A 22,579-nucleotide genomic window follows, 5' to 3' on the forward strand; every position below is an offset into this window, starting at 1 on the left:
TTTGGACAAGTGTTGTACACCAGAAATCGAGAAAATGAGACTTGGACATACTCGACTCGACGAGTCGTTCTTGGGACTCAGCGAGTCTGAGGCTTGACTCCCTTTTCTGTTCTGGGTCAAGGACCCAGTTGAGTGTGGAAAGGTTTCAGGGAGGTCTCGGGGAGTGACCCAATGTTCTGGACTAAGCCGTGAATCGGTGAGTCAAGGGAGGACTCGGTGAGTTGAGTGCGAGGGGACTCAAAATTGTTGGACTCGACGAGTCTCGGGGTGACTCGGCGAGTTAAGTCGCGGATTGGGGAAATTCTGAGCATGGGGACTCGACGAGTCACCGGGTTGAATCGGCGAGTAGAGTCAGTCAGGAGGTTGACTTTGACTTTGACTGTGATCAAGGGTGACCAGTTGACTTCCAGGGGCATTTTGGTAATTGTTGGATTTTGTTTTGAGTTCAGTGTTGGTGTTGGCTAGTGGCGGAGATCGTGTCGGTGGTCGGAGCATCTCGATCTTATCTTTTCATTCGGCAGTTGCGAGGTGAGTTATCATCACTATATCGACAGGGTCTACGGCACCAAGGTCGGCCCTTTATCGGATTGTAATCCGGATACGTTGTTATGTTATTGTTTTGCTATGTTTGCATCCTGGTAGTTAGGATGGTATATGTTAGAGACCCGGTTAAGGTCGGTATCCTGGTTACGATGATGTTATGCTATGTGATCTGCTAGATCGGTTTGATTGGATGTGAATTGTTATATGATTGAATGTTTATGTGCACATGGTTGTTGGACTGGGGTTGGGTTGAGGCGGGTCCTGCTTTGTGCTGTAGGCCAACATACCTAAGGTGAACCGGTTATCCCGAAGGCGCAGCGAGCGGTCCGGATAGGCTGTAGGCCCCAAGTGGGCGGACCAGACGTGCCGAGGCTCGAAGAGTGGACCAGGCCAACTGAAGGCCCAGTGCGGGCGGACCAGTCATACTGTAGACTCAGAGAGTGGACCAGGTGGATTGAAGGCCCGATGCGGGCGGACCAATCACAATGTAGACTCGATGTATATGGCTAGACTCGGAGGGTGGACCAGGTGGACAGAAGGCCGGTGCGGCGGACCAGTCACACAGTAGACCCGAAGTGCATGGTTGTTCTGTGTTCTGTTATGATATGGCATGTTGTGCGTGTATGGTATATGTGGTTGGTATTTTGGGGGTATCTCACTAAGCTTTCGGGCTTACAGTTGTGGTTTAATGTTTTTCAGGTTCTTCAGGAGACCGTGGCAAGGCAAAGGCGTGATCGTACCGCTCCTCATGATTATGTTTTATGATGTGGTTATGGGAAGACTCTAATAGTAATTGTATTGAAAACCTTTTTGTAATAACTTTATGAAACCAGGTTGTTTTTGAAAAGTTTAAATTGTTTGAAATTTTTAGAGTGTTACACCACAATGTCGGCCCACCAGTAGGAGACGTATGTTAGATGATGGTCTTTGTGATGTCATCTAGGTTTACTATTATCTGATATGTTACGTGCTAGTATGATATGTTATATGCTAGTAGCTATATGGGAGATAGTCCCCGAGATCACCGGTCGACAGGGCTGAAGGGGTAGCCATGCCCAGTCATGTTAGATCGAATGTGATTATGTGATACATGTTATGTGGTAGTAGTAGAGGGGTGAATTAGTCCCCAGTATCCGGTCGAAAGGACCGAAAGGGAGGCCAACACCCAGATATGCTAGGCAGTATCCGTTCGAAAGGACCGAAGGGGTAGGTCGGGCACCCAGATATGCCTGATAGTAATTGTATGTTATGTGATTGTATGGTATGTGGTACGATGGGGGAACTCAGTAAGCTTCGTGCTTACATTTTACAGTTTTGTTTTCAGGTACCTCTTCATCGAAGGGGAAGGAGCTGGCGCGGTAGCGGCACATCATGCACGCACATTGTCTTCCGCACCATGAGTTATTCTGGGATTTTGTACTCTGACATTATAGTTGTTTTTATGTTTTGGTTTTCAGACACAAAATATGTTTATGAAATGATATGATCAAATGATGTTTATTCACAAATGTTTTCCAAAGCATTGATTTAAAAATGACATTTTTGGACGTGAAAATTGGGTTGTTACATAATCAGATACTGATAACTACTCTTAGGGTAAAATGACTTTTTTACCCATGACCAAGTCAAAGTCAAAGTTAACTTCCAATTGATCTGACTCGTCGAGTTAGGCCGCCAACTCATCAAGTCCCTATCCTTTCATCTGCCCTTCTTCACGCCCCTACTCGTCGAGTTTAGCAACAACTCGACGAGTTCTCCTTCTAAAACATCCTCGAATGAACCTTCATCCGACTCGCCGAGTTGTAAGAACAACTCATGAAACGACCCAAAAATCAGGATTAAAAATTTCGTTTGGATAACATTACTTAGACCATGATTGTCAAACCATAACATAATTCTTAACATAAAATCAGAGTATTAATTCAAAACATAATCTTATTATTAGAGTGAAACATCCCAGGCTGACAAAATATGGTGTGTGCCATGCGATCATCCCGAGCTCTTCCCTCCTCTACCGGAAGTACCTGAAACCAAAACTGAAAACTGTAAGCACGAAGCTTAGTGAGCTCCCCCAATCTACCACATACTATATAATAACATATAAAGCGCATACTGGGCCTTGCCCACTACATCAGACCAAATTCCGGACTACTAGGGCCTTGCCCCTGCATCGGACCGAAATCCGGAAACTGCATCGGGCCGAAGCTCGGACTAACTGGGGCCTTGCCCCTACATCCGACCGAAGTCCGGCTAACTGCATCAGACCGGAGTCCGGAATAACTGGGGCCTTGCCCCCTACATCAGACCGAAGTCCGGCTAACTGCACCGGACCGGAGTCCGGACTAACTGGGGCCTTGCCTCCTGCATCGGATCGAAGTCTTCGTGACTCTTGCATGTGCTACAACTGGGACCTTACCAGGAACCAAGTGCTACAACACCAATGTCGGCCCATGTTTATGTTATGATAGTATGATAGATGTCTTCGTGACATGTGTATGTGTTTATATGCTTTCCGGGTTAAGGCCAGATGCCGGGAGGAGCCTGATGACTATTTGTATGCCATGTATCTATGTGATTATTGCATGTGTATGTGTTTATTTGATATATGCTATATGTATGCTAACGGGGCCCCGATCAATTACCGAGCGGGGATCGATGTCGGGCGAGGCCCGGTGATAGGGCGGGGCCCATTATATGTTTATTTTATGTTTAGTATGTGGTAATCTGGGGGAACTCACTAAGCTTTGTGCTTACGGTTTCTAGTTTATGTTTCAGATACTTCCAGTTCTAAGGGGAAGAGCTCGAGTTGACTGCATCGCACACACCAATATGTATTTTATACTGTATATATGTATTTTATACCTATAATTATGTATGGGTAAAGATGGGTAGATGATATAGATGATGAAATAAATGATGAGAGGCCTCGATGTTTAAGCTGATCCAATCATCTAGCGGAGTATAGATGACGACCACAAACTATTCTAGACAATCTAATGGAACGCTGACAAGCTCGCAATCTATAGGTGTTTTTGAACTACATGTTCACCAGATGTACTCCATTTCCCTCATGGTTGCCTTACTGACATATATCGCTGAGGAATCCCCTAAGAAGTATTGTCTTCCCGATGATGATCCTTAGGTTAGGTCCCTTGAATTAGATGCTTTAGGGACAGAAAGTGAGGATAACAGGAACGACTAATCGAGTTGAATGATTTGATGAAATTAATAAACTTAATTATTGTGGGTTGAAAACCCTATGTGCTCACCAGGTTCCCAACCCTGACTCACTCAGTTTCTTGTATTATAGGTACTGGCAAGAGAGCACAGGAGTGTTGAACTGATGAGATATCTCTGGACTATAGGCCATTAGAATAATAGATGTTGTAAGGTCTGTATTATTTTTGTTTATGCTTATGTACTGTATTGACAATGACAACCCAACATTTTAATATAATGAAGATCCATTCCTTCGGGAATGCTTTGATAATTTACTTATCATATTTTTTGGAACAAATTCTGCAACATATTTCTTTAAAAGTATAATCTAAGTTTCAAATAAAGCATAAACAAATCGGTCTTTTCTGGCCGTGAAAATGGGGATGTCACATGTATTTTTTGGGTTATCACATTGATGTACGAACAAATCGATGGCGCATGAAGGTTTTCAGGCTATATCTGGTGATTTCCAACATAAGAATCTGTAGATCGTTGACAAATGGTGGTTGCATTCGAGGTGATATTAGGTGTGTGTTTTTCTCTGTGTGTGTGTGTGTGTGAGAGAGAGAGAGAGAGAGAGAGAGGAAGGCCATTTTATAATTTTTAATTTTAAAATCAATAAAGTTAATATAAAAATAAAAAAATAAATATAAGGGGTATAATCATCTTTTTAAGTTGATATGGACCAAAACCAATAAAAAAAGATCTAATTTTAGACCAGTAGTGCACCACCATTTTTTTAACCAAAACCATATAATTTTACTAATTGTAGGGATCATTTTTTTTGCAATTTTATAAAAATTAACTTGATAACTACAAGAAGAAAATAAAAATAAAGAAAAAGGTTGAAACAGAAGGTCGGTGGAGCCTTTAAAATGATTGGGAGTTTTGACTTTTGATGATAGAGAGGTTCGAACTCAATAGAGGAGGTATGAAAAAAGAAATAAACACTTACCGATAGACAATGTTTATAGAAAATGTACAATCACACTACAAAAACTTTAATAAAGTTACTACTCGATTACCATCATAATTGTAAGTTATACAAGGATACTGTTAACATAAACTGACATGAAAATTAAACAAGTAAAGTTAATATGGAAAATGTCAATTCAAACATAACTTGTTTATTTATTTGAAAGTTTTTTTTAGATAAACTATAAAAAAATAGAATCAAAACCATACATAAAAGAAAAACTTTGGATTGAATCATTTTGTAATATAAAGACTTCATTTTCAGTTTTATCTATTCTATCTCAAAGTGTAAAGTTCCTTCAGTCACTCCCTACTCCTCATGATCTCGTCAATCTGCGTCTCCAACTTTTATTCTCTTCATTTTGCATTCTAAACTTACTATTAGTCTAGCCATTTCGTCTCCGAACTGCTATTTTCTTTTCAGTTTTTTTTTCTATCTACCTAACTTCTACTCTTTCAACATATTTAGTGTTTCGACCTCATATGACACAACATATTTCAAGGTCTAACCATAATCCAAACCCGATACGAAAATAAATAGGCTTACACGACACGATAATTAAATAGATTAGGTTAGGTTCAAGTCATTTCAATCCATTTGTTTCAACATGACACGAACCCGAAACATCACGTTTCACAATCCTACTATGGGTGCTTGGTAGATATCACACTAATAAACAAGGACTGTTAGGTCATTAAAGAAAAGTAGAAGGGCTTCGTCAACAAAGTGGAATTTGTTTTCTGAAAAACTAAAACCCCTCAAGAAAAATAGTGAAATTCGCAGCCATGGGGAGCTCTGAAGAAGCAAAGCTTCAACTGCTTCTTGAATGGTTAAAGGTAGACTCATGAAGATTCTATGTACTTTTTCTTAGCTTATTATTGATCCTCTCTATTTAGTTTTCGTGTGATAATTTCTGATTATTTGATACATTATTCGAATATTTGTAAAATACACAGTTGAATGGAGTGGAATTGCGCGGTTGTAACATCAAATACAGCGATTCGAACAAAGGGTTTGGCGTATTTTCATCTGATGGCGCTACTGATGGTAATTTGAAACTTATTTCATCACCTTCTGATTTATTATCGTATTGAGATTATGTGATAATTGAACTATTGAAATCAAATTCTTTTGTTCTTTATTGAATGATAACTGAAGTCAAACGAGTGTTCGGATATACTGCAAAACCTTAATAATCAATTTTGCACTCTGTCAAATCTTCTTATTTTGAAATTATTTCAGGAGTTTTACTGGTGGTTCCTCTTAATTTGGCTATAACTCCAATGAGGGTATTACAAGATCCAATACTTGGACCTGTATGTTCAGCATTGTATGAGGAAGGAGAAGTGGATGACAGATTCTTGATACTTTTGTTTCTTACTTTTGAATCTATAAGGAAGAATTCTTCATGGAAACCGTATGTATATAAACACAAGTTACACTTTTTTATATATATAAATATATATTTCTTTTTAGATTTTCATATATTGAGCAAAAAATGGAAATATTAGGTACCTTGATATACTTCCAACTAGTTTCGGGAACCCACTTTGGTTCTCTGAAGATGAGCTTTTGGAGCTAAAAGGAACTACTTTGTTTAAAGCAACCGAATTGCAGGTGTGATTTAAAATAGAATTTAAACTCTTGGTTGTTTCTTTAACACAAAAGTGCACATAGTTATTTTTAATATTAATTAAATTATCCTACCCAACAACTTTATGAAAATATTCGTTTAGGGTTAAATGCAAGAAAAGATAACATACTTTAATTTATTTGTTTATTATAGCATCATACTTTTGTTCCTTCCTGTTATAGCATTGTACTTTACAAAATATACACAATTGTAGCAATGTCATCTAAACATAATTGAGTAGATCTTTCAAAGTATAATATCTTAATAAGGAAAAAAGTTGAAAGTACAATGTTGTAGTATCTTACAACATGTATCTTTAATATTGTTGGCTACTTAAGATTTGTGAATTTAACATAGGGTTTATGTTACAGAAGAAGAGTTTGCAGTCCTTGTATGATGATAAAGTGAAAAAGTTGATGAAGAAGCTTTTGATTCTTGATGGTGACTTAGAAAGGTGCACATTATATTTTTTATACCAATAACATAAATTTTCATTTAGAAATATGTGTATCTAAACTTCTCCATTATTGAGGTATTACGCTTCATTACTGTTTACTTTATATAAACATTCCTCTCTTTACCTATCTTATAAACAGTTAACTATAATCTCATCCGTTTACTAATTTTAATTACCTTTTTTTTTTTTTTTTTCTGTTTTGTAGTGAAGTTTCTTTCCGTGACTTCCTTTGGTACAAATCTTTCTCTAAAAGTTATGGATTTAATTTAAATGCAAGAAATAGCAATGTACTTTAATATATTTGTGTATTATAGCATCCTGCTTTCATTTCTTTGTATTACATCATTGTACCTTCAATCTTTTTCTTATCAAAGCATTGTACTTTGGAAAATCTACCTATTTATAGCATTGTACTTTTATATGTTTTCTTATTGTAGCATTGAAAATTGCTTTTTATTTTGATGACATTGCTATAATTGGGTATATTTTTAAAAGCACAATATTGTAAGAGGAATCAATGAAAGTAGGATGCTATAACAAACAAATCATTGAAAGTACATTGCTAATTCTTACATTCAACCCTTTTTTTTTTTTTTTTTTTAAGTTTCCCATGATTATCTCCTTGTTGTTATAATTATAGGGCGAATTCAATATTTTGGACACGTGCTTTAAGTATACCACTTCCTCGTTCTTATGTATTTCCCCAAATTCAAGAAGAGCAACAGAATCATGATTCCAATTCAGAGTTGGCTAATGGTGATAATGGCAAAAGTGAGTTTTCTTTCTAAATATGATTTTAATAATGAGAAAAGTGAAATACTTATATTTACTCATTAAATTTCAGAACATGAAGTCGAAAATGGGGTGGATTCTTCTTCTATACAAGAAGAAACTGTTTGGGTCGAGGGTCTTGTCCCTGGCATTGACTTTTGCAACCATGGTACTTTCCACTGAAGTCCCTAAACTTTTACCTATTTGCTAATAAGCCCTTGCCTATAAAGCTTTTGTAAATAAGCTCCCCAAAGTTACTTTTATGTAAAATACTCCACAACTTAACAGATTTAAAGGCTGCTGCAACATGGGAAGTTGATGGAACAGGATCAGCAACCGGTGTTCCATTGTCCATGTATCTTCTTTCCGGTAATTATAATTTTTTTTTAGAACAATCAAACGACTTTTTGATGTTAAAAGACCATTTTGCCCTTTGCATTAATATAGTCGAAGAAGCTCGTCTTCAAAGTGGGAAAGAGATATCAATTAGCTATGGTAACAAAGGAAATGAGGTACAATCATCACCACCATTATACATTTTTTTTTTCTTCCTTTTATGATACTATTCTGGTATTTTAATTGCAGGAACTTCTATACTTATATGGATTTGTCATGGATAATAATCCAGATGACTATATCATGGTAATCTTCTCCTGTATCTAATGTCATTAAACTGAATCCCATTTATTGATCTTTTCATGGTTAATTTCTCAAGGGCAATATGGTCAACTTACGTAACCATATTTACTCTTTCACAGCTTCACTATCCAGCTGAAGCTATCAAGGATGTACCGTTTTCTGAAACCAAAATACAACTTCTAGAAGCACAAGTTAGTACAAATTATATTGCCAATTTTGATCACTATAAAATATAAATACTGTGATGGTTTTACTTATGATGCTATGCTACATTTTTATAATCAACAGAAAGCTGAAATGAGGTGTCTTTTATCAAAAACTTTACTTGATCATGGGTTCTTCTCGAACAAAAAAGAAACAAATGGTAAATGTAAAGAAAATGAAGTTCCCAATTTTAGTTGGAGTGGTCAAAGAAAGACTCCATCTTACTTGAACAAGCTTGTTTTTCCCGAAGAGTTCTTAACTTGCTTAAGGACTATAGCCATGGGGGAAGATGAGATATATAAGGTTACATCGTTGCTTCAAGAGGTGCACTCATATTTCTGCTTTATTACAACACTGTGCTTCAAAAAATCTAACAAATTATAGCAAATATCATCTATATACAAATCAATTTCACATGGTAAAAATTTAAAAGTATAATAAAAAAAATGGAAGTGCTATGATGTAGTAGAAAGAAAAGAAATACACAAATAAATGAAAGCACGTTGCTATTTCTAACATTTAGCACTAGTTTTTATAACCATATTTAACATATCAACACAACAATTTGTATTTTGATTATCGTGTGAGTAATCTATATATTTTGTTTAAAGCTTGTTGGTTCAGATGGGGAGAGGCAACCATCAGATGTAGAAGTTCGTGCAGCAACATGGGAAGCTTGTGGGGATTCGGGCGCCCTACAATTGCTTTTTGATCTTTTAAATACAAGGTTTTTTTTTTTTTTTTTTTTTTCTTTCTGAATAAATGATGTTTAATTTTATTTTAATGAGTTTAATGTGTTAAGCACTTAATCTGGAGTCTGGACAGCTATGCATGGCTGTTTCTTTTTGACTTAATCTGGACAGAATGGTATAACAGGTTAAGCCAAAAAAACTCTGGTTTGATGTATTTAGACACTAACCTTTTTCCCTTCTTTATTCCTTCCAACTCCACCCACATTTAAATTGATGAATATTGTGATTTTTTTTAGAATGTGAGGGTAAAATGGTCATTTAGTTTCGATTACATTAAGACTGTTTATTCAGTCTAGAAGAAAAACCTTTTTATCCAGACAGACATCATTACCTATTCAGCTACTTTATCTGTAGTGTATAGAAGCTAATGGGAATAAAAAAAAAAAGAAACAACCCTTTAGTTTGAAAGAATTGAAAAAGATTTTCTTCTCGATTTTGTGAAATTTAAAGGATGATGGATCTAGAAGAGGGCTCTAGAACAGAAGATTCTGATACTCAAATACTTGAGAAGGTCTACTGCTACAATAATACACACAAAGAAGGAAAAAGGTACGAGATTTCAAGTGCTGAATAATTAACTTGTAGTTTTGACTTTTTAATGGCTGAATGGTTTTTGTATTTTCTTGTTTTCTGGTAATTTCTTATTGAAGCAATGGGGCACCAAAGAAGCAAGAAATCAGTCAAAACAAATGGTCAAGCATAGTATACAGGCGAGGTCAAAAGCAACTCACTCAACAGTTTTTAAAAGAAGCAGAACACGCGTTACAATTAGCTTTAAGCCAAGGCAATTAAAATAAAACCTGCCTTTGACTGGATTAGTGGCAACTCTATCTTCTAACAAAAGATTTATCATCACCTGCTACTTTGATTATGATTTTTTGGCTGGGGGTTGATTCCAATGCATTATGCTGATTTTTCCTTGTGGCAATGCTTCCTTGACTTGTACTAGGTGCATTAAGTGTAGTACATGTTACATTTGGCTGGTGAGGTTATATGTACATGACCCATCTTGTTTTGTCATTCTTTTTGGCTTGCAGCTTGTTCGTTGACTCATGTATTTTGCATTACTGAACATCCTTTTGTGGAATTTCTCTTTCAAATTAGACACTTGTGCAAGAAATAGCAATGGAGTTTCCTTTTTTTTTTTCCCTTTATTAATATACATAGCATAAAACGTTCATTTCTTTTTAAAAGATTATACTTTAGTTGTTTAAATAAAGAGCGCCATACATCAAAAACATTAATTTACAATAAATAAATAAATCATGAATTAAACATGGTCCCAAAACTCATGTTGAAAAAAAAAAAGAAAACATTTGGACGTAAGCTTTTTGTCTCCCACTTAAAAAATCAAAGTTTCAAAAGCGACACTAAACAAACTTTGAAACCAAGCGTCAAGTAATTAGTATAATGGATATCCATTTGTACAATATACGTATCTTTCTTGTAAAGTTATGAATCATGATACCGAATTACCTATAAAGTTATCTCAAAAACAACACTTTGCAAATCCTTTCACATGCAAAGTAGTAATAAAGACGTGATAATTTGTTTCAAGGTGAGGAAGGAAACAACAAATCGAGAAGCTCCTTTCAGTTAAATAGGTTAATTATTATTTTCATCGTAGTTGTCAAAAACAATGGTGATAGAGCAATTCATAATTAGGTGGGAGCCGTATTAAATCAAATAACCAATTCATAATTAGGTAGGAACCGCATTAAATCACAGATAAATATCAAACAACAATCATGTACTCATGTCATTCAGAGGACATGTAATTGTACAACATGATTTCATAATACAACAACTGAACTTTAAAAGTCGTTACTAGAAACTACTTTGCTTTTCGAAATTGATTGTTTTACATAATTTGACCAAGAAATCTATCCAATGTCGATACTCGATATGATTGAATGGTTTTTACAACTCCTTTTACGAAATTTCTTGTTGAAAATATCTAATGGGTTTCCATGTATTTCACTGATATAATAAAGTAAATATATGCATATGCACTCTTTACAAATATATAAATAAGTAAAATGGAAACTATAAATTTAACAATTTTGTTTGGCTTGTAACTTGTGTATTGACTTCTGTAACTTGCATTATTGAACATCCTCTTGTAGAAATTCTTTCTAAAAATAGATACTTTAAACAACCTATGTATTGTTGACTGGGGGAGTTATTTACGATTCATTGACATGGAATTTGGATCTTGAAATATCTTACTGCAACAACTTTTTTGTAACTTGTGCCTTTCTCTTCTTAAATTGCATTATTGAAAATCCCCTTGTGGTATTTCTTTCTCAAAATAGAAACTTTTAAACAACCCATGTTCTATGCATATGCTGTGTCTACATTTGTTATGCATATGCGTTTTGAAGATGCTTATATCAATATGTATAAATAAAATCATTATAATGGACTTAAAACCTAATGTACCCAATAGACCCTTTTTCCATTATTGTTCATGCCCACAAAACCAAATAAAATTTACCTAAACACAAAAATAATATATATATATATATATATATATATATATATATATATATATATATATATATATATATATATATATATATATATATATATATATATATATATATATATATATATATATATATATATATATATATATATATATATATATATATAAGAATTAAACCAAAGGTCTCCTTTCCTCTTCCTCTTCGTTTCTTCTGTTTTCATCATTATTACCCAAAGGCACTTCTTTCCTCTTCTGAACCATTCTTGGAGTTGGTTTGTTCTCTGGGATCATTTTTAACACGATTCCCATTGCAATTAGAATCAAACCAGTCCCATGTTGCTCTGTTAATGGCTTTGTGAAGATCAAGTAAGATAGCAACAATGTCACCGCCTTTCTAGCTGTTGTTATCTATCAAATGCAATTTGGTGCAAGTTTAGTAAAACAAAGTACAACACGTGATGGATGATCATGAGATCATGTGATGTGATATACCACCAATTTATTTGGTTACAAACTGTTTTCGTAACAAATGAGATCTTTCAAAGGAATTGGAATTTATCATGTGTTTGGTTTGCTAGAATATGGAACGAAATCAAATAAATAAAAGTTTAGTAATTTATAAAATTTCACTTTTTATTTTTGTTTATTTCAATATTATGTACACATATAAAGAGGGTTTTAATAATGAAAAAAAAAAAATCGTAATGAATTTCCTCCCACCCACCATAAGAAATCCATCACACATGGAATTTGAAGCAATATGATGAAATTTGATTTAGTCGATTTGGCAGCCAAACATGCGACGGAATGGAACTCGGATTCCAATTCCGTCGGATTCAAACATGCCATGGAATGGAATCTTGGATTCCAATTCCGCCAGAATCCACAAACCAAAAGCATCCTTGGTGAATGAAAATGTTAAGAAGTCAAAGTTAAAGAGAATGTACCATGGCAGTGGTGGCGGCTCCAAATAAGGCAATGAGCGAAAGGACGGAAACTTGCCCGATAAATGTCGCCATTGCTTCGAATATCAACACGCCGTAGACATAAGGATGCTGTAGTTGTACCCACAAAACAAAATTGGTCAAAGGTCATGTTTTGACTTTTCGGTCAAAATAATAATGTTCAGAAGTCCAAATTGGACAATAGAATCTTGAAAATTTTTCATAATTTCTTCAAAGATACTCTACACATTGCTACAAGTTGGCACAATATGTAACCATAGGGGTAAAATCTGTGATGATTTGTATCAATTATCGACTTCAAAAAGCAGATGTTTGACCTAAACTTCAAATTAAATATTTTGCAAGACTTTTGTGATAACTGCAGTAATCATTATACACCTGTGACATCAATCACAAAGCAAATGTCTTGTGCCTGTATAGAACTCAAACTATAGTGAACTTGAAAACTGACAGGATTGGCCTTTTAGGTCAAACCAAGAAGTTTTAAAATTCAAATTCAACAGGAAAATCTCGACAGTTTAAAAGGCACTTCTTACAGGTATGTTAAATAATAGTATAACACGTATCACAATAAGAAAAAAACGATATCATTTTGATGAAAAAAGTCCGTATCTATTTTGAATTCAGAAACTACTACGATGACTTGAAAAGTTTAATCAAGAGATAAGTGTAATCAACCTGCCAACAAGAACTCCAAGCTTTGAATAATTCCCCTGTCAAAAGCATTGGAGGAATCAAAAAAGGCAAACCCACAACAGTTGAGCAAAATAGCATCTCCATCTGCACAAGAAAACCAAAATTTCAATACCAAAAAAAAAAAACTTTTTTCTGACTTGGTTGCTTTATTCACACCCTAGGAACTACCAATTGGACTCGCACCCAAAAAGATGGGCAAGTTGGGATAGGGATTACTGATTGTGCAAAAGACTTAAATACCCTCCCCATCCACATCATAAAAAATAACCCTAAATCACCTGAGTTGTATTGGGATTCATTGCAAAGATAGCTTCTTGAAAATTCCCAAGAAATGAATCCATGATCAAAGCACCAGAAACCATAACAACACCAAGAATGCTAAAATTAGGCGAAGTATTTGCATCCGCAAGTGTGAATAGTATTAGACCCACCACCAGAAGTAAAGCGGATACATATTCGTGTGGAGGGTATTTTCGTCTCAATCCAGGGATAAACGCCCCCATGACCATCACCGGAAGAACCTGAAACATTTTCATCACAGTTCCAATATATCAAATAATAATTCATCGTACAACCAAACAATGCACAGAAAAAAAAAATCTGACTGTTTTCTCCATGACATCAAAATTTTGGATTTCTTAAATCTGGGATACAAAAAAGGTCCCAACTTTATGATGTAAGATTTTACCTTGGTGGATTTAAACATGAGTTGAGCAGGGTAATTTAGGAAAGCTAAAGACCCTTTGGTGAGACCATGAGAACCCATGAGTACTGCTGAAAGCTTCACATATGTCTTCCATGGATTCACCATTTGCTTGGTGGTGAAACCTTGCAAGTAAATTAAAGCAAGGTAAACCCATCCTTGAATGAATGTAAAATACCAGCCATAACTACACAAAACAAAACAAAAAGAAATTTAAAAACTCTGAATTTTTTTAGCAAAACCATGGCTTAATAACTAGCTACATAAACAATTTGATGAAAAAACCGACCTGAATTTAAGTCGATTGTATACATATTCCTGAAAAGAATCAATGAGCAATGAGAAACACACAAAAAATAATATTGATTACTCCGAAAATAAAAGTCCAATTTCGAGTTTTGACTTTTCGAGGTCAAATTATTTGTTTTTGAAGTATATAATTGACAAAAATTATCACTCCAGTTGCAGAAAATAAACTACTACATTAAGCTATGTATTAAGTTTCTGTATATATACATTTTAGAGATTAAAATACTAAGAATTATGTGGAATTTGAACTTAAAGTTAGAAAGCACCAAGTTTGAGACTTTAAACTAAAAAATTAGGCTCTTGTGGAATTTGAACTTAGAGTACTAAGAATTAAATTTCTATATATATATATATATATATATATATATATATATATATATATATATATATATATATATATATATATATATATATATATATATATATATATATATATATATATATATATATATATATATATATATATATATATATATATATATATATATATACATTTTACAGATTAAATTACTAGGAATTATGTTGAATTTGAACTTAGAAAGCACCAAGTTTGAGACTTTAAACCTTTAAACTAAAAAATTAGGTTCTTGTTTTTTGGAGTCAAATTAAGTGGGCACCATCACACAATACAAACATCGACACAATTGAAGAGTTCCAAATTGATCATTATAAGCGTTTACCCACAAAAGTCAATATTTTTTTAAATGTAAAAAGATCGAACAAGTTGACAATTTAAAATTAACTAATAGAAAATTTCCCCAAAAGTTTAACAAATATCCAAAAAGAACGCACTATATTCCGCTTGATGTATTGTTTCTTTCACGAAAATGAATGTTCTTTAAACAATGTACAATCACTCCCAAAAAATATTCTTTTCCCCCAGACGAAATAATGCCATGACAAACTGTACTCCACGCAGTACTAGTTGTACCTTTCGTCCGATTTGTGCAATTTACACCAAAATGTACAACCAAAGAATAATTCGATTGCACTGATGTGCATTAGCCGGCGTCCAAAAGATAGTCCAAGTCTCCAAAATACTATTTTTTGCAAATTAATTTTAATTATTAAAAATTAAATCTCAAAGCCTCAAACAAAGACGATGATATTATCATCGAATAATTCTTGATACCAGATTGAGATAGGAAGTATTTTGATAAGCTGTGTAGGACCCATTTAGGATTCAACAAAAACTTCAAGCCAGTTATCAAGAATTTAACTTGTTTGTAAAAAATTAGATCAAAAAGTACAGGGGAAAATAAAAAAATCAAGACAAAGTTAAAACCTTAAAATATACTACAAAATTATGAAGGAAAACTTCTTGAGGTCTTGCATGCAACCATAAACGTCCTCAAGAAAAATTCCAAAAACCCACACAAACCCAATTCTTGAAAATTCTCAGCATATCGTGTCTGGTTTAAATTGGGGTTTTGGAGAACACCCAATTCTTGAAAGATTCGTCAGAACAAATATGGATTTTTATACAACACCTAAGTTTTTGAATAATATCAGCAAATTAAAGATGCGCGTTTAGAGAACAACAAATTAATGAAAATATACCGAAATATAACAGGGGTTTATGAAATTATTTTATCAGAAAAGCAGCTAGTTAAGAAAAAACACAAAAGACATGAAAAACCCCTAAATCTTCAAGGAAAATACAGAGGGCTTCGATAAAAATTACCTCACAAACACCATTAACGAGATACCCAAAGAAAAACCCCGAAGAACAGATGAGAAATTGTTGCCATTTTGGTCGATCGGAGAGAGAAATACCAAACAGAGATCGAGATTGTTCTTCGTTGTTCTTCATGTTACTCTGAACGATCCCTTAAAAAGTCAATAGCTTTTATGATGAAGAATGAAGGAATTTTCATATAAATAAATGGATCAACAGAGGTTTGTGCATGTTGACTTTAGAGAGAGAAAGGATTGATTAAAGGGAGCGTATCGGTTCAATCACGTTAAACATGTATTGGGAACACATGAAACATAAAGGGTTTTATATTTTTTAGTTTTTTGGAGAGAGAAAGCTTGAAGAGAGAGAAAGAGTGTGTTTACAGGGTCTGGCCAACTCAAGAAGAAGGAGAGAGGTGTCTATAGAAGACTTTCATTAGAGGTTTTTGTAAACTTTACAAACGGGAAAATAAATAAATAAAAAATAAATAAACTAAATACTTTTTGGTACAGTGACATTGACACAATCGTCTTTTAATTAAATAGTATATCTTTGTATTTCGTATAAAATATCGACATATTTTATTTTTTAATATTATAAAAATTATGTGTGAAACCCATTTAATATATATATATATATATATATATATATATATATATATATATATATATATATATAGTTAAGCGTTTATATGTTTAATAATTTACAAAACTGAATTTCGAAAGAATATCAATATTAGACGTGAATGAATCAATTTTTATAAGGTTTCCGTAAATTATCGTAAATTCGAAAGGGTCTAGTCAAAAATTATATTTTTTTAATTAAAATGTTGATTTTAATTTAAATTGAACTTAATACATTAATTAACAAATTAGGTCAGAATTCATGGAGACATTTAGGTTTCTTTATTTTCTTTATTATATTTTTAGATTAGATTTTTTTTATAATTTAATGACAAAGCCAAGAAAACCCACATTTTGCCAAGTGGATTTAAATGAAATTTAAAAAAATTTAAAAAATGTGATTTAGCATATTGAATTAGGTGATGACATATGATAAAAAAACATTTATTTATTAGGTAGGATATATTAAGAAATATTGCGATGATTAATGGAATGCATTGCTTGTAAAAAAATCTACTCTAATAAATAAAATAAATAAAGATCTATTTTGCCATATATCAATTTCTTATAAGTCTTGACACTTGTCATTTTATGGTATTTTTGAAATCATCATCATCATCTCTAATAAATAAAAGTTTTTTTGGTACATGTCATATTTTCCTTCATTTTGACACTTGTCATTTTGTAGGAGTTTTATAATTTTTTTTCCACTTGTCATTTTTTAGGAATTTCTATTTTTCTTAAAATAAAATTCCATAAAATTGTAATGGGTTATATAAGAAAATAAAATCATCCTATTAATTTGATAATAAATTCTCATAAATACTCCAAATGATTTAATTTCTTTTGCAAATGTTTTAAAATATTACATTTAGTTATGTAAAGTATTAGTTATAAAATATTTCATGTTTATATATTGATATTAAATTTTTATTTTTAATAAACTCGTGTAATACACGGGTCTCATACCTAGTAAATAATATACACATGTCAATTTCTAGGTGTTTTTTATTTTTAAAATTAAAAGTCACATAATACATATAGTTATATAAATAAAGTATTAAATATAATATATACGATTATAAATTTGCAATAAATATGTTTTTTCTTTCTTATTTTAAAATTTAATTTTAAAAAATAGTTAATGTTTATATTTTGATATTTAATTTTTTTATTTAACCTATATAATATATACGTAATACAACTAATACATTATATAAAACAAAGATTGACTTAAAACAGACAGTTATTTTGTATACAATATTTTTGGTTATATATTTACAATCTAAAATTATGAAATATAACTTCGCTTTAAAGTATTTTAAATTGAAATAACTTTTTTTTGGAAGGAAAAGTTTCACCCATTATGATCAAATCATATCATTAGATATCCAATTAATTATGTTTTTTTTTCATGCATCAGTTCTCTAGTCGCTGCAAATGATAATCCGGCGGGTTTTTGTCTATATACAGGATTTATAGCGTAACAATTATAAAAATCAAATAAAAACTAATTGGATTCTATATTTGTTCGAAATGAGTTTTGAGAATTTTAGTAAAAGGGTTAATCTTATTTTAAAATTATTATTAATTAGTATGTTTTGATTTCAAAACGAGAAATTAGATATCTTTCTACCATTTGTTCTTATTTTTCTTCCTACCATATCAAATGTTGACATGTCTCATTTTTAATTAGACATTTAATGAAATTAATAATCATTTAATCCACTTGTCAACATTTGATATGGTATGAGGAAAATTAGGAACAAATAGTAGGAGGATATTTAATGTCTTAATACGTTTTTTTCATGGATAAATTAGCATAATATAATACACGTTATTTAGAGATAGTAATTTCGATATATTTACTTATGTATAAGCCAATTTAAATTATGTTTTATTTTAACAATCAAATTTTAAATAAAATACAAAAGTATAAAAGAATATCAAGTTTACTGCTTCAAATTAATATAATTTATTTCTGATAAAACTACCATTAAACGTTTAATGGTCAAACACTGTTTACAAAGATAGATTTTTTGTGCGATTTGCAAGCTATTTTTTTGAGCCGGCAAAACTGGTAATAAAAAATAAAGAAAACGTAACAATGTATACACGAAAATGGTATGCCTTTAAATTAATTGATACTTTTGGAAAATATCAAAATTTAGGAAATTGTTAGTGATTTTATTATTAAATAAGTCATTACAAGTGTACAACTACAAAATAAAATTTTATTTTATAAGCATAATAATATTAGTATATTATTAATCCAAAAGAGTCTTCTCCTACACAAGAGACGGACTATAATTAGTAAATTGGATGTTGGAAAAAGGAAATAAAGGTACAAGTTAAAGAGCACATGTTACAAGTAGGAAACGGTCGTATATTCCCGAGGTTTACCGAGTTTGAAGCAAGGGATGATTGCTGCACGTGGCGAAAGGAGAGAGCACGGTGTGTCGGAAGTAAGAAGTGAGCTGGAAGTAATTACATGGGCGGGGAGTACTTCAACTTTGTTTTTATCCGCCGACCTCCATGCAAAGTTCGAACAGCATAAAAAAACACATAATTTCATGTTATGCGTAAAAAATGGATGACTCGAATAACAGATCACAACGTACAGGGTTTTTAATCTTAACTCTAATAGTATATTTTTAAAGATATTTGTGAATTTTTTTGGGCTAATCGACATTGGGAAAATATAAGTTTTGTCACAGCATAATTATTTTTAGATATTTATTATAAAATAAACACTTATTTCATGAGAATTATTTTTATAAAATGGCCTCGATTTGCTAAACAATTATTCGATAAAACGTTCGATAATTTGTTTACCTGATATTGTAAAATATTCTAAATTCATGAAATTATATTTTCCAACAAAGGGTAAATTCAGACTATTTAGACTGAAATGTATGGTTACATTTCATCTTCATTATCTTTATATCATCGTTCATTTTATTTTTTTACTAGGTGTAAACCTCATGTATTACATGTGTGTATGTAAAACAATTAAATATGTATAGTTATTTGAGAAATTTGAATTTATAAGAAACATGAAAAAAATATTGAATTACTAAAATTAAAGTGTTTTTTTTCTCTTTTAAATCTAAACAAATCATTTAGATAAAATAGTCAAAGCAAATTAATGAGATTTTATTTTAAAATTTTGAAATTATAAGGAAAGTCCATTAATGAAATTGATATGCGTTTATTATTAAATTTAAATACAATATGGAATTTAATAAAATAGGAAAACCACAAAATTACATATGGAATAAAAATTAATTCAAAATAACCACAAAATGACATGTGGCAAAATGAATGAGAGTGTGACAAATGACAAAAAACATTCATTTATTAGAGAAGATTACTCTCTTTTTATTTTTAAAATTCTAGAAAATAAACGCATTTCATTTCACCTCATTTTTTGTTGTTAAATTAAATTACTATGATTTAGTAAATAAATAAAATTAACTAAAAATGGTTAATAAACTCAAAATTAATAAAATATAAATATTTCATTACTTGAAAAAAGATACATAATATAAATAAAAAACATAATTAAAATATAACAATAATTAAACTATCATGCCAAATTTTCTTATAAATCATTGTACATCTGTAACACTGAAAATTTTAAAATTTATTTTTCACAATTTATAAAAGCATTTCTCTCTTAATTTCATAAAACATCAAATTTCAAATTCCAATATGTATCATACAAATCCCAAGATCACATAATATATCGAATTCCTCTACGTGTGTACAGATCAAGCCGGCGCCTTCCCACGGTCATCGCTAGTACCTGAAACAACAACACTAACACTGTAAGCACAAAGCTTAGTGAGTTCCCCAAAATACCACACATAAAACACATATTAGCCACTCGAGGCCATAACTCTATGGGTCCGTGCACCCAACTCTGTGAACCCTCAGGTTCTAACTCTGGGAACCTTCCGGTTCCAACTCTATAAGCATGCACAACATAAATCACATAGACATCATGCAGTACAACACATAGCATACACATAACATACACATACTCTATCACATGACTCTGATTACCTACTCAAGGTAAAGTATAGTGAGAAGACTCACCTCGCGTGTCTCGGTATTTCACGATCCCTGGAAATCCCTCGTACTCGATCCTCCGAGCTCTAATCCTCCTATAACATCACAAGACTTCTAATTAACACTTTTATCTCTAAGGTTGACTATCCCTAAGAAGTCAACACAGGTCAACGGTCAACGGTCAACGGTCAACTTTGACCGGACTCGGCGAGTGCCCACGGCAACTCGGCGAGTCTAGACGTTCTCACCAACTCTCTAGGATTCCCTTTCTACACGTCGAGTACTCCCCCTGACTCGACGAGTTCCACCTGGAAGAATCGCGGGACCACCCCGACTCAACTCGCCGAGTCTCAAGAACGACTCGGCGAGTCCCAGCTCGACTCAGACCACATGACAATCCTCTCTAACTCGCCCCGACTCACTGGGTCAACTCCTGACTCGTCTGGACCACTCTCTGGCCGGTCCAAGGCAATCTTCAAGCTACTCGCCGAGTCTGCTCATCGGACTCGGCGAGTCCATTCCATGCAATCACTCAAACTTGCTTCTAAGGTCAGATCTACTCCAACAATTCATAGATCTGGCCCTCCTAGACTGATTCATCACGTAAAGTCCTAGTCTTGATACATTAACAACCTCTATATAACTAATTATGAAGAATCTTCAACAAATCTCACTACACAAGGTCATGACCTCTATTGTTCTCTATAAAGCTTGAAGAATGAGACTCTCTAAACCTCTATGGACCAGATCCGAAGTCTCATCACTAGCATGGGACTATTTGGCCATCAAATCAACTCAACAAGGCCACAAGAAACCCTAAAATAGGTTATACTTCACAAAACAGGAGATGAGTCGAAATTATACCTTTAGATTGAAGGGTCAAGCTTCCAATCCACCAAATAGCAGTCCCCTTTGCCTCCTCTTGGCTAGAGCCTCCTTCTTCTTTGCTAAACAACACACAAATGTCAAGAAATGCCTCCTTTCACCCTCAAATCGCTAAAGCACTTTTAGGGTTTCTCTCTATGGACTGATGGATGCAAATGACGGACATAAGGCCATTTAAATAGGTCCCAAACCCGAGAAATTAGGGTTTCATTAAACAGCGTGGACTCGCCGAGTCCATATCTTGGACTCGCCGAGTCCGAACGAATCCCGCGTCCCGAATCGCGACCCTACTCGGCGAGTCTGAGCTCCAACTCGCCGAGTCCCTTCTCAAAACTCAAAATATTAAAACAATAAAATACCTGGAGATCCGGGCTGTTACAATTCTCCCTCACTAGGATTAGACTTCGCCCTCGAAGTCTCGCTCCAAAATAGCTCCGGATGCTGAGCCCGCATCTCGCGCTCCGGCTCCCAGGTCATCTCTGATCCCTTCCGGTGTTGCCACTGAACCAACACCAAAGGTACCTCCTTGTTCCTCAGAACCTTGATCTTCCGATCTCTGATGGCTACTGGTCTCTCGGCGTAATTCAGGCTCGCATCTACCTGAATATCCTCTAATGGAACTACTGCCGACTCATCGGCAATACATTTCCTCAATTGCGACACATGAAAAGTGTCGTGGATTTGCCCCAACTCTGCTGGCAATTCCAAACGATAGGCTACCCGGCCTACCCTCGCAATCACGCGAAATGGCCCAATATACCGGGGCCCCAAGTTGCCCCTCTTCCTGAATCGAATCACCCCTTTCCAAGGAGAGACCTTCAGGAGAACGAAGTCACCGACCTGAAACTCAAGCTTGGACCGGCGTCTGTCTGCATAACTCTTCTGTCGACTCTGGGCGGTCAACAACCTCTGTCTGACCTGCTGAATCTGCTCTGTCGTCTGAAGCACGATCTCGGTACTGCCC

At 33.6% G+C, this 22,579-nt stretch overlaps 2 protein-coding genes across 2 annotated transcripts; one reads left to right on the forward strand and one right to left on the reverse strand.

The window, feature by feature from the left end:
- Positions 1-5,434: 5,434 nt before the first annotated feature.
- LOC111912861 (uncharacterized) lies at positions 5,435-10,297 on the forward strand. The gene is made up of 16 exons (XM_023908591.2): positions 5,435-5,574; positions 5,695-5,785; positions 5,981-6,155; positions 6,250-6,355; positions 6,743-6,825; positions 7,034-7,060; positions 7,469-7,599; positions 7,673-7,768; positions 7,888-7,968; positions 8,047-8,111; positions 8,185-8,241; positions 8,358-8,429; positions 8,527-8,766; positions 9,054-9,169; positions 9,645-9,743; positions 9,845-10,297. The coding sequence occupies exons 1-16, from the start codon at positions 5,524-5,526 to the stop codon at positions 9,984-9,986; spliced, it is 1,632 nt and encodes a 543-aa protein (XP_023764359.1). The 5' UTR covers positions 5,435-5,523; the 3' UTR covers positions 9,987-10,297.
- An 851-nt stretch (positions 10,298-11,148) lies between these two features.
- LOC111912860 (UDP-galactose/UDP-glucose transporter 2) lies at positions 11,149-16,463 on the reverse strand. The gene is made up of 7 exons (XM_023908590.3): positions 16,040-16,463; positions 14,336-14,364; positions 14,032-14,233; positions 13,622-13,864; positions 13,326-13,427; positions 12,630-12,737; positions 11,149-12,090 (listed from the first exon to the last, which is right to left on the reverse strand). The coding sequence occupies exons 1-7, from the start codon at positions 16,166-16,168 to the stop codon at positions 11,854-11,856; spliced, it is 1,050 nt and encodes a 349-aa protein (XP_023764358.1). The 5' UTR covers positions 16,169-16,463; the 3' UTR covers positions 11,149-11,853.
- Positions 16,464-22,579: the final 6,116 nt, after the last annotated feature.

The sequence above is a fragment of the Lactuca sativa genome, chromosome 7, assembly GCF_002870075.4.
Source record: "Lactuca sativa cultivar Salinas chromosome 7, Lsat_Salinas_v11, whole genome shotgun sequence".
In the NCBI taxonomy this organism is placed as follows: domain Eukaryota; kingdom Viridiplantae; phylum Streptophyta; class Magnoliopsida; order Asterales; family Asteraceae; genus Lactuca; species Lactuca sativa.

Coding starts and splice junctions, on each gene's coding strand:
- LOC111912861 (XM_023908591.2), top strand. CDS start 5,524: ATGGGGAGCTCTGAAGAAGCAAAGCTTCAACTGCTTCTTGAATGGTTA. Junction 5,575..5,694: donor TGCTTCTTGAATGGTTAAAG/GTAGACTCATGA, acceptor TAAAATACACAG/TTGAATGGAGTGGAATTGCG. Junction 6,156..6,249: donor AAGAATTCTTCATGGAAACC/GTATGTATATAA, acceptor TGGAAATATTAG/GTACCTTGATATACTTCCAA.
- LOC111912860 (XM_023908590.3), bottom strand. CDS start 16,168: ATGAAGAACAACGAAGAACAATCTCGATCTCTGTTTGGTATTTCTCTC. Junction 12,738..13,325: donor CTTGGAGTTCTTGTTGGCAG/GTTGATTACACT, acceptor GTACAACTACAG/CATCCTTATGTCTACGGCGT. Junction 12,091..12,629: donor GAGCCGCCACCACTGCCATG/GTACATTCTCTT, acceptor TGCATTTGATAG/ATAACAACAGCTAGAAAGGC.